This window comes from Penicillium taxi, assembly GCF_028828555.1.
Source record: "Penicillium taxi strain IBT 34144 chromosome Unknown utg000001l_segment0_segment0, whole genome shotgun sequence".
In the NCBI taxonomy this organism is placed as follows: Eukaryota; Fungi; Ascomycota; class Eurotiomycetes; order Eurotiales; family Aspergillaceae; genus Penicillium; species Penicillium taxi.
Window position 1 is genome coordinate 73,855 of NW_026643203.1, and position 13,534 is coordinate 87,388.

The 13,534-nt window shown below is 46.0% G+C and overlaps 5 protein-coding genes across 5 annotated transcripts; 1 reads left to right on the top strand and 4 right to left on the bottom strand.

Annotated features, from left to right (window-relative positions):
* Positions 1–1,396: 1,396 nt before the first annotated feature.
* Positions 1,397–1,968, top strand: N7495_000031 (uncharacterized protein; the record flags this gene model as incomplete). Its single annotated transcript, XM_057202701.1, has 2 exons — positions 1,397–1,647; positions 1,713–1,968. 2 exons carry the CDS (start codon positions 1,397–1,399, stop codon positions 1,966–1,968), a joined length of 507 nt encoding a protein of 168 aa, XP_057066774.1.
* A 3,149-nt stretch (positions 1,969–5,117) lies between these two features.
* On the bottom strand, positions 5,118–6,347 carry N7495_000032 (F-actin-capping protein subunit alpha; the record flags this gene model as incomplete). The annotated part of the gene is made up of 7 exons (XM_057202702.1): positions 5,118–5,463; positions 5,519–5,656; positions 5,708–5,760; positions 5,818–5,855; positions 5,936–6,076; positions 6,187–6,205; positions 6,291–6,347. 7 exons carry the CDS (start codon positions 6,345–6,347, stop codon positions 5,118–5,120), a joined length of 792 nt encoding a protein of 263 aa, XP_057066775.1.
* Positions 6,348–6,658: 311 nt separating this feature from the next.
* On the bottom strand, positions 6,659–8,521 carry N7495_000033 (uncharacterized protein; the record flags this gene model as incomplete). Its single annotated transcript, XM_057202703.1, has 1 exon — positions 6,659–8,521. The coding sequence occupies one exon, from the start codon at positions 8,519–8,521 to the stop codon at positions 6,659–6,661; it is 1,863 nt and encodes a 620-aa protein (XP_057066776.1).
* A 282-nt stretch (positions 8,522–8,803) lies between these two features.
* N7495_000034 (fungal specific transcription factor domain-containing protein) lies at positions 8,804–10,487 on the bottom strand (the record flags this gene model as incomplete). Its single annotated transcript, XM_057202704.1, has 2 exons — positions 8,804–10,346; positions 10,411–10,487. 2 exons carry the CDS (start codon positions 10,485–10,487, stop codon positions 8,804–8,806), a joined length of 1,620 nt encoding a protein of 539 aa, XP_057066777.1.
* Positions 10,488–11,011: 524 nt separating this feature from the next.
* N7495_000035 (uncharacterized protein) lies at positions 11,012–13,261 on the bottom strand (the record flags this gene model as incomplete). The annotated part of the gene is made up of 3 exons (XM_057202705.1): positions 11,012–11,476; positions 11,600–12,193; positions 12,281–13,261. The coding sequence occupies 3 exons, from the start codon at positions 13,259–13,261 to the stop codon at positions 11,012–11,014; spliced, it is 2,040 nt and encodes a 679-aa protein (XP_057066778.1).
* Between the last annotated feature and the right edge of the window lie 273 nt (positions 13,262–13,534).

Here is a 13,534-nt window from a genome sequence, read left to right on the forward strand (position 1 = left end):
GACGGAAAGTATTTCGGCCGAAAAAGCTTCTGCCGAGACAGCGACTCCGGAACTGGATTAGTATATCACGGCATCCTTGAACGATATGCATTCATCGCAAACGACACCCTTGAGCGATGTGCATTCGCGACAGTAATGTCCCGTCTTCACCGTCTCTTCTGTCTCGGACGAATGTTGACATTCGTCCAGAGCAGAGGGGCACCCATATACTATAAGTAGCTAGTTCTTTCATCAATGAAAAAGCAGACTTCACAACAATCGCAATATTCAGTATCGTAGCATCCACTACACCCGGTGGATTTTCTACGGTGTTGAGTAGCGGTTTGTTGGAGCTCACAGCGTCTCACCGTTCTCAGTTAAGATATTCGAATATCGCCAAGCGAGCGACAGTTACCATCAATTTCGAGCACTTGACGCCTTAAACCTTCAGGGACTACGAATAAGAATATAGAGTAGAAAAAAGCAAGGTTTCAGACTAATAAGTCATTATCAGTACCTCATGTGCAAGAATGGAGTTCGCGAGCGTCACGGTTATCGCACTTTAAAACTTCAAATCCCCCTAATATAGCCTACGCTCGTATGCGCTACGTTGTATTTTTCGAACTATTTACATAGTAGAGTCTAAAATCGCCTGATCCACCCTGATCCACCGGGTGGATGGATCAGAAACTTCAGGGTAACCAGGAAATCCACATCGGGTGCCGGACCAGGCGCTCCGTGAAAACTCTTTAATAGCACCAACAAGAGAGATAAATACCCATAACCTTGGAACTAACTACTCGGTCGTGATGAGTTATTTTCACGATATGACTCAAACAGTTCTGTCACCTACACAGCTTTGGCCTGGTGGGATTCCATCCACTATTCAACTACACCCTGATGGAGATTGTGATATAAAAGAAGAAATCAAAGGCTGGTGCCAGTTTTTGAAGGTACCTTTCTCGATCTTAAAATAATACTTATAATACTAATATAGATCTAGGAATCTTGGACTCCCCTTCCTAGCCCAGAAAATGACAGAGCCCAGCGACGGGCTCTAATTGAAACATGGGCGTCTGCAGATCAAAGCTTTCGTGACAGTTATTTACATACGTCTACACCCTTACCTGATATATCCAGTTTCTCTGGGGTATATTGTTCTAAACGGTTTATCTGCCTTGCTGATAAACCTTATGAACCGGAAAATTACTCCCGTATCACGAAGCTTTTGATCCTGCTATACATACATATTCATGGTGGCTGTCATCCACTAAGCTATAATGACCCCGACCCTACTCCTCATCTCCCAGGATTTATATTTGGTCCTAATAATATAAGTCTCGACACTTCTACTCAACTCCTAGCACCAGAGAATATACCCGTGACCTTCTTCCTTGAAACAGCTGATTTTAGCGCGATGGCTATGACACAAGCTGGCACTGTCATTTTTCCGCTCCTACAAGGATTCGAATATGTTGTGATTGATAATCAGACCTATCAGGATGGGTGCCTCTTACTGCTTAATTTTGCTATAAACGGGCAAGTTGCCCACCAGGCACGGATGCTCCCATATCGACTAGGTCGGCTCAAGTCAATCCGGCATGGACTAGGCCATTTATGGAGTGAGCTTTTCGATATGCCTGATGTGAATCCAAGATGGAATCAACCGTACGTATCTTTTGATTATCTATAGATTATGGTTTAATATATACTAATTAATAATCTTATATTAGTATCGATCTTCAACCACCACTACTAGAAATTCTGGCGACAATTAGCCAACGGGGGGACTTAGAACATCTCAACGACTATACACTAGCTGAGTGGACTGAGGAGCTTGAGTGGTTTGCACCAGAGTATCTAGCCTACGAGCGCGAGGGCCGTGTGGCTGAGTATAGCTGGGATCAGCTAGCAGGTGTGACAGATAGCGGTTACAATCATATTCGCGATAGGCGATTGATGATTGCGATGGGGATGAGGCCTGTGTGAGCCTGTGTCACGTTGTATCACACGAGGTCGACTTGTTATAGTTGTGTTTATTTCTTCAGCTTAATCGTTCTGATTCTTCTCGGGAATGAGCAAAATGAATGGCCTAAGGATTTCTGTATTTTTTAGGCTATAAGGAGAAAACTTCTAGTCAGAAGGTCTGTAACTAGCTACATGATATACGACGAGTGTATTGGTTTGACTTTTTTTTGTTCTTTCGAGACCCTTCCCGGGTTCTCTACGAATTGCTGTTATTTCATATAGAAGAGAGGAAAACCAAAAGAAAAGTTGGAGAGGAAATAAGAATCTTTAAGAGCCATAAATATAGAACCATGAGGCCCAAGATTTATATACTCGTTTAGTGGCCGATCCAATATCCAATATCCGATATGGAATAACACTGGGTGACGGTAGAATTGCCATGATTGTGGGTGGTGTTTCCGCCTAGCATGTATAGACATGTTCATTGGGTTGGGTAAACCCATACCCAACCCAACCCAACCCACAATGGGCTGGGTATGGGTCAGAAATTTTACCCAAAACCCATATGGGTTGGGTATGGGTTTGAAGTAAAACCCACACCCAGCCCATAAACCCATCTTTTTGCCAAGACTTTTATTTCACGTGATATTTGTCACCTAGTTATAACTAGATTGAGGCAAAAATTAGGCACTAAGGCACTAATTACCCTAATTTAGTTTAGGTTGATGCGAAAATCAGGCATTAAGGCATCAAAAATACCCATATGGGACCCATACCCAACCCATACCCACGTGGGTTGGGTTGGGTATGGGTATGGGTATGAATTTTGACCCATACCCAACCCATGCACATGTCTAGTTTCCCGTTCCCACGTTAAGGTAAAACCGGTGAAGTTATCACAGGCCGACCTCTGAGATGGCATTTTCTTTGCGGATGCAACATAATTTTCGGCGAAAAGCTTCAATTGCTGAGGAGTTAGATCGGGCTCGTGTGAATCAAAAAGTCTGATTTCCTAAGCAGTTGGTTTAAGCTCGTGTAAATTGCGGGATAACATCCATCTATAAACATTATTAGAGTAAGTAGGCTTAAGTTGCAGCCTTTGACTTACAGCTTCCAGTTTCTTAACGAATTATCGTATTTGTTGATTGTAGCAGGCGCGAGTCTTTTATGGCATATTTTGTTCTCTTCTTTTTCTTTAGTATCCTGGTATCTGTGTCATGTGCACACCCGACTCGTTTTTTTACGAGTCGGGTGTGCACATGACACAGATACTCAGTTGTAAATCCACGTGATGCGGCAAGTGTAGCACGCTTGGCGGCAATCTTTTGAAGATTTTCAAAATCAGACATCTTTCAAACTTTCAAAATTGACCTCCGGGATAAAAAGTATGCCAAAACACATGAAGGGCTCTACCAAGTATTTATTTATTTTCGGTCTGTAAGGTGAAAAATTCTAGGGCAGGGGCAGGGGTGCTAAGCTCACCCGGTGCTCACCCGTCCTCACCCAAGCTCACCCAAGCTCACCCATATCACCCACCCTCACCCTAAGGGGAGTTCTATCGCTGCTTTAGGGTGAGCCAGGTGGGAAGGGCTTTTGGACTATTTTCCGCGTTCCATAGGTGGCTTAAGTACGGCTGAGCGGACGTGAAGCCCTGTTCTCCACACCCTGTGGTCGTATGTGGTAGTGACTGGGTGTTCCCGATCTATATTCCCTAGGTAGATAGGTCATTATGGTGAGCGCTGCTTAAGCATCGCGCGACCACGCCGGTCAGTTAGTAGTATGGTGGGTGACCATATGCGTATCCTGACTGTTGTATGTTTTTATTTTTATGGTTTTTGTATGGAAGAAATATCAAGCTTATTTTCTCAAAACAATTTTACTTTAAGTCCTTCGCGAGCATCGTGCTACTTTACTTCTCTTAGTTATCTACATCAAATATACTTATGGCGACTTGTCTAAGATAGGTGTCACCTGATTCGCACAACTTTAAGTAAGAATCGAAATCAAGCTAAAAGCGCATTGGCAACAGAAGACTCTTATAGACAGCTCAGTAGGCCGACGATGTAACTTGTTGGTCAAAAGCTCCAGGATTCAGCATACGAGAGGCCTAGCTATCTTTATATCGCACTGCTCTCAAAGGGGGTCTCCATTTCGAGGGTCAAGAATCTCTTGAGATGGAAAGTACTCATCTTCTGGATACCAAGGGTAGGTACACGTTATTATGTTGACCATAGCATCAATCTTGGAACTTTTTGTAGGGAAATTCCCAAGGAGAGCGACGAGGTAGTTACTCGCAGAGCTAGAGGTGAATGGGAAGTATAGTCACCGCCCAGATTGCAGGATATCAAACATCGCTGCAGCTGATTGTGTTGATGGTCCAGGAATCTATATGGAAAGCCATTGTGTACACGTTCGCAACAGCCGCCATAACAAGAGCATATTCCAGAGTCGTGACAAAAGCTGCTTATGTTAGGGAGAAATTAATAATAGCAAGGTGATTGTCTCTTTCTTTCAACTCCTCTCCTGGGTTGGGATAAACAAATGTCGGGATAGGATTCACCGCCGAAGAGCTGAGTGCTATAAGAAGGGCAAGTAGTGGTCGTCGCGACAGAAGACTAGTCTCTGCTATGCCTGAATCAAGGAATATAATGAGTGTTAGTGTTAACCCTAATGCGACGATTCCACTTCCCATATCGCTTTTAATCACCTCGCTTGTATTTTGCAGCATACAATTAAGGAGCTTGAGGCACTTTAAGAGACTGGTGTATTAACTACACATCATATAAATCGCTTAATTATGACGAGGAAAGCCAAAGAAGAGGTAGTAAAGAAGAGGAAGTTGGCAAAAGACTATAAAAGAACATATAGTAATAAGCCTCCAGAATAGGTGGTCGAGGAGAAGATAGAAGATTCTTCATTATTATCGGTGGTAGAGATATACTCTATTTTGAACGGATGAGTGAATGTGCAGAATAGATGGAATTAGGAGTTACGGTGTAAATTCTTAAAATGAGAAGTTGCGGTGGGAACGGGAGTCGCAAAGTCACTGATATATCTGATTAGGGAATAAATATGGCATTATTTCAGCCTAGAAGGCCCAAACCTGTGAGCCTCTTACAATTGGCCAATTTCACAATGCCACAGTGAATGTCCCCCTAATTAAGAGCTGCTTAGGACTTATGATGTGGTAATACGCGAAGTCCCTGGCCAACCTTCTCCCACTCGACCTTCTGCCGGGTGATGGGTAGCTGTCTCCGAAGTCCCTTGAAGGCGCCCTCTGACATGCTCACGAATGCCCGGTTCAGTTCCTCCTGGTAGTCACGCTCGGCTGCCGCGATGCGCGAAATAATCGACTCGGCAGAAACGGAGGGGACCGAGAGGCTGATCGGCTTGGTAGTGTTAAGTGCCACATTTCCGTCTTCGTAGTAGTGCACATCAACGTGCAATTTGCCGGTCACGGTGGTAGAAGAGGAGGATGATACGGGGACTTGGTAGATTGCTCGGAATCGACCGTTCCTGTTAGAGATCAATTAGTAAATCCAACCCCATATCCTGACCTCCTTTGGCGTACCAGAAATTCTTGGGAGAGTAGCGATTGGCAACAACGACAATTGCAACGGCAAGGTCATCCTCGATGGGATAGACGCTGTACGAGCAGTTGGGGTAATGCTCCTTAGCATGGACGCCAAGTGACTTGAGCAACGATTTACTAGCTTGAATCAGAAACCTCTTCACTCTAGTATCTTCCTGAATCGCTTACATCAGGTCGGCATTTTGAGATTCCAAGGGAGATGATTGTGCCGCAGAGGCAGTCTAGACCCATGTAAGCTTCTAATTGCTTCTTTTTGGCCGTGATCCATCTCTGCCTACCTGCGTGGTATGATCAATTTCAAAGGAGGTCTGACTCTCTGTATCGAAGTATCGGTTGCCGTCCAGCTTGTTAAATTGACTGACAATAACCTTCCCTAATGTCAACAAACAAACAAACCAAGTGGAGGAGCGGGGTAAATTCCCACCTCCTGGCTGGACCCAGGCAATTTCACCGTGGTGAGCTGGCTCTCATTGTATCTTTCAAATGCCGGGGCGAGCAAGGGAATAATATCCTCGCCTTCAGTCAAGCTTTGTACATCTATGACCAGCACGGGGTTCAGCATCAAAACACGTAGACGTTCAGGAGTTTAGGGTTGGCTGATGGTGTGAAATGGGCAAACAATATAAATTATGGAAGGGATGAATTACCGACGACAATATCAGCGAGCTATTTAGCAGAGTGGTCAATGTCAGTACCTGCTTCAACGGCAAAGAGCGGAGTGGCGGGGATCAAGGTGGAAGAGTGTACGTACCTCACCAGGAGGAGCTCCCTCGATAAAAGTCGATGCAATTTCAACGGTGGTAGTCATTTTGTAGGAACTTGACAGAAAAGTAATAGGAGAAGCAATGAAGGTGAGGGCAGCTTTGCGGAGGAGAGCAAGTCAAGCTTGACACGGAGAAGCGGGCCCGCACGTGGTTCCGCCTTTAAATAAAATACAGTTGTAGTGACACTAAACAACCTCTTGTGACAACCATCAATTCATTTTTAAACCTGATACAAAAACTGAGATGGTATCATTTAGAAAGTATGCGCTTTGATTCCCCAACACCATACTATGAAAGACTAAATCAACCCACGCTATAAATAGAACCCCATTAAAGTACGAAACCGCCGATCATTTCATTCAATACTCATGTTCATAAATCCATCATTAGCTTCAGTCATACCCTGGAGACCTATACGCTTCGGTGTACCTGCCGGACGCTCAGAGAATGGGGGGCCGAGCTTCGATGACGGGCCCCAAATGTTAGGTCCGTTATCCACGGTAGACGAATGGGTTAACACCGGGCTGCTCTGGACACTCATGCTGGGCGATACAGCCCGACGTTTGAAGGTGTTAGGGTCGAAGTCATCGTCTCGGCGGCGTTTACGGCGCAGTTCACCAACTATTGCAACCGGGGCATGAGGAGTTGAAGACCGAGAGCGTTGTTTCAGGTCAGTTGCATGCGGTCCAACCATGCTAGATGGTGTCATGTCCATGAGGACATCATCGTCTGGGACGGACGAGCCACCTGTTTGGCGCATAGGGGGTGGGGTACGATAGCGCTCGTCGAAGGAATTCCAAAATCCTACTCCGCCCGAGTTACGACTCGCTTGCTTGCTGAAGCTGTTCGTAGTAGGAATAGCTTTTGCTGCAGAGGGCTGCGGGCTATCCATATCCTGAGGTGAATGCAGCGAGGGTATAGCCCTGAGAGTTGGAGATGCCTCAGTTTCTGTGTCGCGGACCTGCCGAACCACTTCGGCTTCTCTTTTCATGTCACTATCGATCGGGGCACCCTCCTCCATTAACTCCGCGCGAATGCGAGCAAATGTCTTCGTTTTGGGCTTTTCAACAGCGTTAGTCAATCCAGAAAAGTTATGATGTCTTCGACTTACTAATAAACTTCCTCGTCGAGTAACCGCGCGACGTATCACTCCCAGTGGTGGACCTCCTGTGGGGCTGCCTGGACGTACAGCGCGAGCCTCGCCGTCATCACTCAGATCTGAAAGTCGGAGATCTCGAGTGCCCAGGCTCAAGCTCTCTCGTCTAGAATGGACAGTCTGTCGGGATGCAAAGTAACCTCCTGCGTTCTCCACACTCTTCATGACTGGAGGTGAATGCGGTCCTGGACTTGGCTTAGAGCTGTTCCCACTTGCACTGCTCGAACTGTGGCGACTGCGTCCTTTGCGGGAAAGTCGTGCTCGTTGGAAGCTCATGAGACTCGCCGCAGCTTGTGAATACCCTCCCATCCATTCATTACCAGGACTCTGGATATATCCTGTCGCAAAGGGGCCGGGCCCGCTCATTCGCGCCGCCTGCGGCGTGCTGAGCATTATATCGTCGCCGTCACCCATCATGCTATCATCCTCCCCCTCGCTACTGCTGCTAGTATCTTCCTCCATCATGTTCACACTCGACATAGAGCCGGAGATGACTGTTCGGTCCGCAGGGCCTGAGGTCGAGAAAGGTGGCGCGGAAGTTAGACCGAGGGAGCCTCGGCGCTGTGGAATAGATATCCCACGACCCCCGATAGTAGGAGACGAATTTGGCGAGGATTCGGCGAGAGTGGAATGGTGTAAATTAGTGCAGGCGCGAGAGAAGTCCAGGCCGCGGGACCGCCGTGGAAGGACCGACCCTGGTGACCCATAGATTTGTGAAGAGTCAAGTTGTGGGGATAGAGGAGCGCGAGAGATGGACGGGGAAGCTGTTTTGGACGGAAGGTTTAATGAAAGGTTGTGGTGTGTATTAGAACGACTGGGAGTGGCCGGCAATGAAGGGAGCGCAGTATCGTCTTTACTCTGCGGACGACTTAAATCTCCGGTAGAAGGCTGCGGTGTTGGAGTTGGCCTTGACGCGTCCGAAAGAGAACGTGACTTCGGCGAACGAGTAACTGTGTCTGACTGGGGAAATAGCGATTCAGGTTGTAGTTGATGGCTTAATTTGCTCTCGAGAGGATGGGCTGATGTGCTGCGCCGAGGCCCTAGAGGTTGGATCTGTGCCATTATTTCCCGCAAACCAGAAATTTTGAGTAATCAATTCAAGAAAGACATATCGAAAAAGGAGGAATAATGTAGGGATTTAAGAGATGCTCTACGCGCTTTGCGATAGAAATGGTCCACTAACCGAAAGCGGTCTGCTTAGACAGTCCCATCCCCGCAGTTCTTCGTAACTATAGTTACGTACACAGTAGTTATTTGGTTCTGTTAAATATTTTATCTGATATTAGGTCATCAAATAGATTGAGCTCATATACATTTCAGGCCGTATTTTCACTTCTTCTTCTTTTACGCAAGGTTCATGGCGTCGCTGACAGGTACAACGTAACATTCCCAGTCGTTGCACTCTTTCCGTCTCTTCAACAGATCCTGGTCGCGCGCTTGCCATACCTGTACAATCACTGCTCGTGTACGAGCTACGTTGGAAATAGTAGACTCGGTCATTGCATCCAGAGCTCGCAGGACGGTTGCTCGCCCGGATACAGCACCATCAGAGTCGGACCAGATCTCATCCCGCGAGGGATCGAGCTCAATTGCAGCCACAAATATTGGAAAAAGAAACGCGCTAGCCAGATATCCACGGCCAATTAGTTCTGAGATCAACTCAAGGATCTGTCGAACGTAGTCCACCACCAAAGGAGTAGTCGGGCAGGAGCCAAGGACTGCGCAATGCAAATACAGAAGCGCAGACAGTCGCTTTGTTTCAGCAGCGAAAACAATCATCTCTTCCACGGCTCCAGCTCCATCTCCCACGTCTTGGACCAGATGTAGAAGCTTTTCTTCGAGTATAGAAGCACGTTGGACAAAGGAAGCTTGACTAGCGTCAGAATCAAACTGCGGTCGAGCACGACTCAAGTCGGTGATGTTGGACAAAATGAGGACAAGCTCCGGACTACATCCCATCCACATGTCAATCTTTCGGTCGTCCGCCTGCCAGTAATCACCGCCAAACAGGGCCTCTTTGCCGCAGGCAGTTCGTCCCATGACATCCTGGAATGCAAAAAAATGCTCTGCGAATGCGGAGGCAGGATCTGGTGCCGTCGTTGGTTGAGAGAGTGCGATAGCTCGTTGTCTCCGCAACCGAATGAGATCCTTGGCCCCTTTTAGATGAATAGTCCAGTACTGGTCGCATTTGTCCACAATCTCGTAGAGACAGAGCATCATCATAATCACCAAAACCTCCGGGTCTTCACTACAAGTCAAGGATCCTTCACTGGAAAGCCTATGACGAAGATCCTTCAATGTTTCCGATTTCAAACGAAGTCCAAGAACACCATATGCCGGATTGGCACGAGATCGGTGACACGCGCTAAGAGCTTGAATAGCCTTGAATAAAGTGGGTGAGGCAGATAATCCAAAGGGCAATATCACTGAGGCAAATGGAGAAGACATTGTGGAACTCGCCGTAGTACGGGGGCATACATATTGTATGTAGTAGTCAAGCAGGTCTCCATGTCCTAGCTGAGATATCTCTGGGAAGAGAGAAAGGAGTGGCATAGGATGGTGATTGGCCGCGACAATTCCCTCGAGACTGTTTGTACCTGTCGACGGATATTTGTTGTACGGAACGAGTGTGTTCAGCCCTACATCCACCTGGCCTGGAGTCTCAAATGTGGCCAGTCCAGCATTTACAAACCCCCATTCAAGTATTTTTGGGAACCGACACCATTCACGCATATCATCCGCAGACGTCGAAGATGGAGAGCTCTGTGATCGGGCCACATCTCCATTTTTACTCCAGATACCTGCTCGTCCAAATGCAATGCCTCGACTGATAAATTCGGATTCCCATTTCAGGACAAAATCCGTGGAACAGGGAAGTCCCTTGTCACTGCAACGCGTACAGATCGGTTTTTTAGTATCGCACCGAACGCGACTGGCGCGGCATTCTTTACAGCCACTCCGTGACCGGGTTTTCACCGGTCCAGTACGGTCGGCGACTTTTCTGCGTGGCATCCAATCGCACGGTCATAAGGCCTTAGGACATATCAGACAGTAGTCCATGGATTGAATTGGTGTAAGAGGAATTCCAGATGTGATAAGGCTTTCCGTGGCAAAACTCATTATTGCCACTCCGCAAAGGCGGAGAAGTACAGTATATACAATGGAGATAAGATGATAAATTGGGAAGAAGCACTAGAAGAGAAATGAGAATAAAGGTAGGGACGCACTGCTACCACTACACACTCTGATACTACCACTACACATTTTACTACTACCACTATAATGCCTTAGATTTCAGGCATTTATCAAGATTTTTGTTTTTGTAGTGGTAGTATCAAAACGTGTAGTGGTAGCAGTAAAGTTGAAAATGACATATTAGAGTAAAAGCTACACCGCCTTATTTTTTTTTACCGCCTTTACGGTCGGGAGTCGGGATCAGTTCTACACATACCAGCATATATCTCTTACCCCGGGAAACGTCTACTTTTTCTGCCGCATGTTTGTTACCGCTTTTACTTCATGTAATCCAACTGTATTTCAACCCGATCGCTATTAATCTGTAAATCCTTCAAATTCCGAGGAATCCGACGAGGATTCTGAAGATTCTGAGGACTCAATTTCCTCCTCCTGGTCCACGCGTCTACGATTTCGAGGCCGGCTAGGTTGTACGCGCCCACGTCCTCCACGACTTCCTGGGCCTGTTCTTGGGCATCCTGGATACCGATCACCTGCTTGTTGGAAGAGTGCTGGGTCTCCGTATTCCCACCCAGACGGCTCCCTATGAACAGATCTCTCGAATGGTGTTAAACGTGGCGATTCAGTCTGAGATTGAGTTTGCGTTTGTGTTTGCGTTTGTGTTTGCGTTTGGGATTGACTCGATTGAGTTTGGGATTGGGATTGAGATCGGGGGAAGTTAGCTGCACCACGTGGTCTTCCACCGGTGCGATTTACCTTCCGAAGTGGCTCTTGAATCATTCTTTCTTGAGGAGGCGGAGCTTCAAACCCATAGAGATGCCACTATTGATGGAAGTATTGTGGAAGTAAACTGGTTTTCTCATAATAGTGCTTCTTCATGATATGGATACATGGGTATCCTGATTTATTAATTGAATCGCATGTGCAAGGACAGTTACAGGTTACTGCCTCTTCCACACCACATTCACATCCTAGGGCACGTGGAATTGGTAGTCTATGTGACGCCTCAGGGAGATATTTTTCGAATTCGTCTTGAGCGAGATGAATACCTTTAATTGAAATTCGACATGCAAGCTGCTGGAAAACAGCATGTGACCGTGTTAGGCGATTCATCTTTTGAAATTCAATTTTAAGGCGAATCTTCTTAAATCGGCGTTCAAGGAGTGGCTCAAAGTGTTGTAAAACAACAAGGTTATTTTGCGAGCCTGGGAGCTCCCGTTTAAGCATCCAGTTCACACTTTCAGTTCGTGAGGTAGCCGATTCTCTAAGGTGGAGATATTGAGATGTATGCATGCGGAGGAACTGTTTCGGGCAACCTGTTATTTCATCTAGCCAATTGGCTTGGATATAGCTAATTAGGTCTGGGAATTCCTCGTATTCCGTCTTAAACCACTCCCATTTCTCTTCAAAATCTGTTGCGTCAGCATAAACAATGCGATTCCACCGGCGGTGCATGTTTTTCCATGCTTCATCAATCTTATCTCGCTTGGCCTCTCTCTCAGCTTTACTCGGGTTGTTATTGGTTCGATTGAAAACGAGCTGATCAGAAAGGAACGGTCTTGCATGTTTTGAAATGTTTTGATTAATATGCCAAATACAGATCATTGTGTCAGTCTATGGGAAAACTATAGAAAGAGCAGATTGAAGTTGATCGTCTTTATCTGTTAGAATTGTTGTTGGGTATAGGCATTGAGGAATAGCCAGAGCATTGTAAAGTCGTTTTAAACACTCCGCAGCAACAATAAATGTATCTCGTGTTTGGTCTTCAATAAAAACGCATGCAATAAGAAATGACTGTCCGGTTGCTGCGAATCCAACAATGTTAAGTAGTGGGAGTGAATACTTATTCGTTTTAAACGTTGGGTCCATAGAGATAACCCAAGGACTCGTTTGTAGTAAGGTTATGCTGGTGCGATGGGCACAAAATAAGAGAGTTGGAGTATTTGATGAATCAAGCTCAACTTCAAGTTGCCATACTCCGTCTCGTGGAAGCTCTTCAATCAATGCCTGCATAGGTATGCGTCTAGCTAGATATTCACGCTGAGTTCTTTGAACAAGATTATAAATATCCTGTTTAATAAGACATGATTCAGGATCATCTCTCCGGAGACCTATGACAATTCGTTGTGCTTTAAGGCCTTGTCGTAGTTGGTTTTGGATAAGATCAGTCTTCTGCTCGAGCTCTAGGCGGCGATGGTAAACATGTGTTGAGATATTAGGCGAAGGCCCATGATTATGATCAATGTTTTCCGCGGTGAGATTTAGCTGGAAATCGTCTATGGCATGTAATGATAGACGGAATGGGCATTCAACTGCTTGAGTTGACGATTCTCGTATCTCGTTGTTATTGTTCCGTTGTCTATATTTTCGTCCGCGAGTACAGCAGAGATGGATGATTCGATAGCGGCCAGAGTTGTCGTCGAATTTGACAGATCGCAAAACTGACACGGAGTAGCCATGGGGTTTAGAGTAGTTATTGATTTCTTCTAACGCCGATAGCTTGTTGCGGTATACCGTGCATAAATCATTTGAAAATAGAAGCGGGGGAAAGTCAGGGATGCCATCAGGGGTCTTAGTGGGGGTCTCGGGGATGATTTCAGGCTCCATTATGATAGATTCCCTGATGGTAGGAGATGGGAATAAGAACAAGTGAAGCTTCAATGATAATATCTATTGAATAGATTAATAAGGAAGGCGGTGAGGTCTATACGGCAGAATAGAGTGTATGTTCCAGAATTAAGAGATATACACCAAATTACGTAGTTTCAATCACACCTTGGTTGAGATTACTAATCTTTATTCTGCCGGGTTTAATTTTACTAACTCTGACATGTCATTTTTAATTTTACTACTACCACTACACGTTTTGATACTACCACT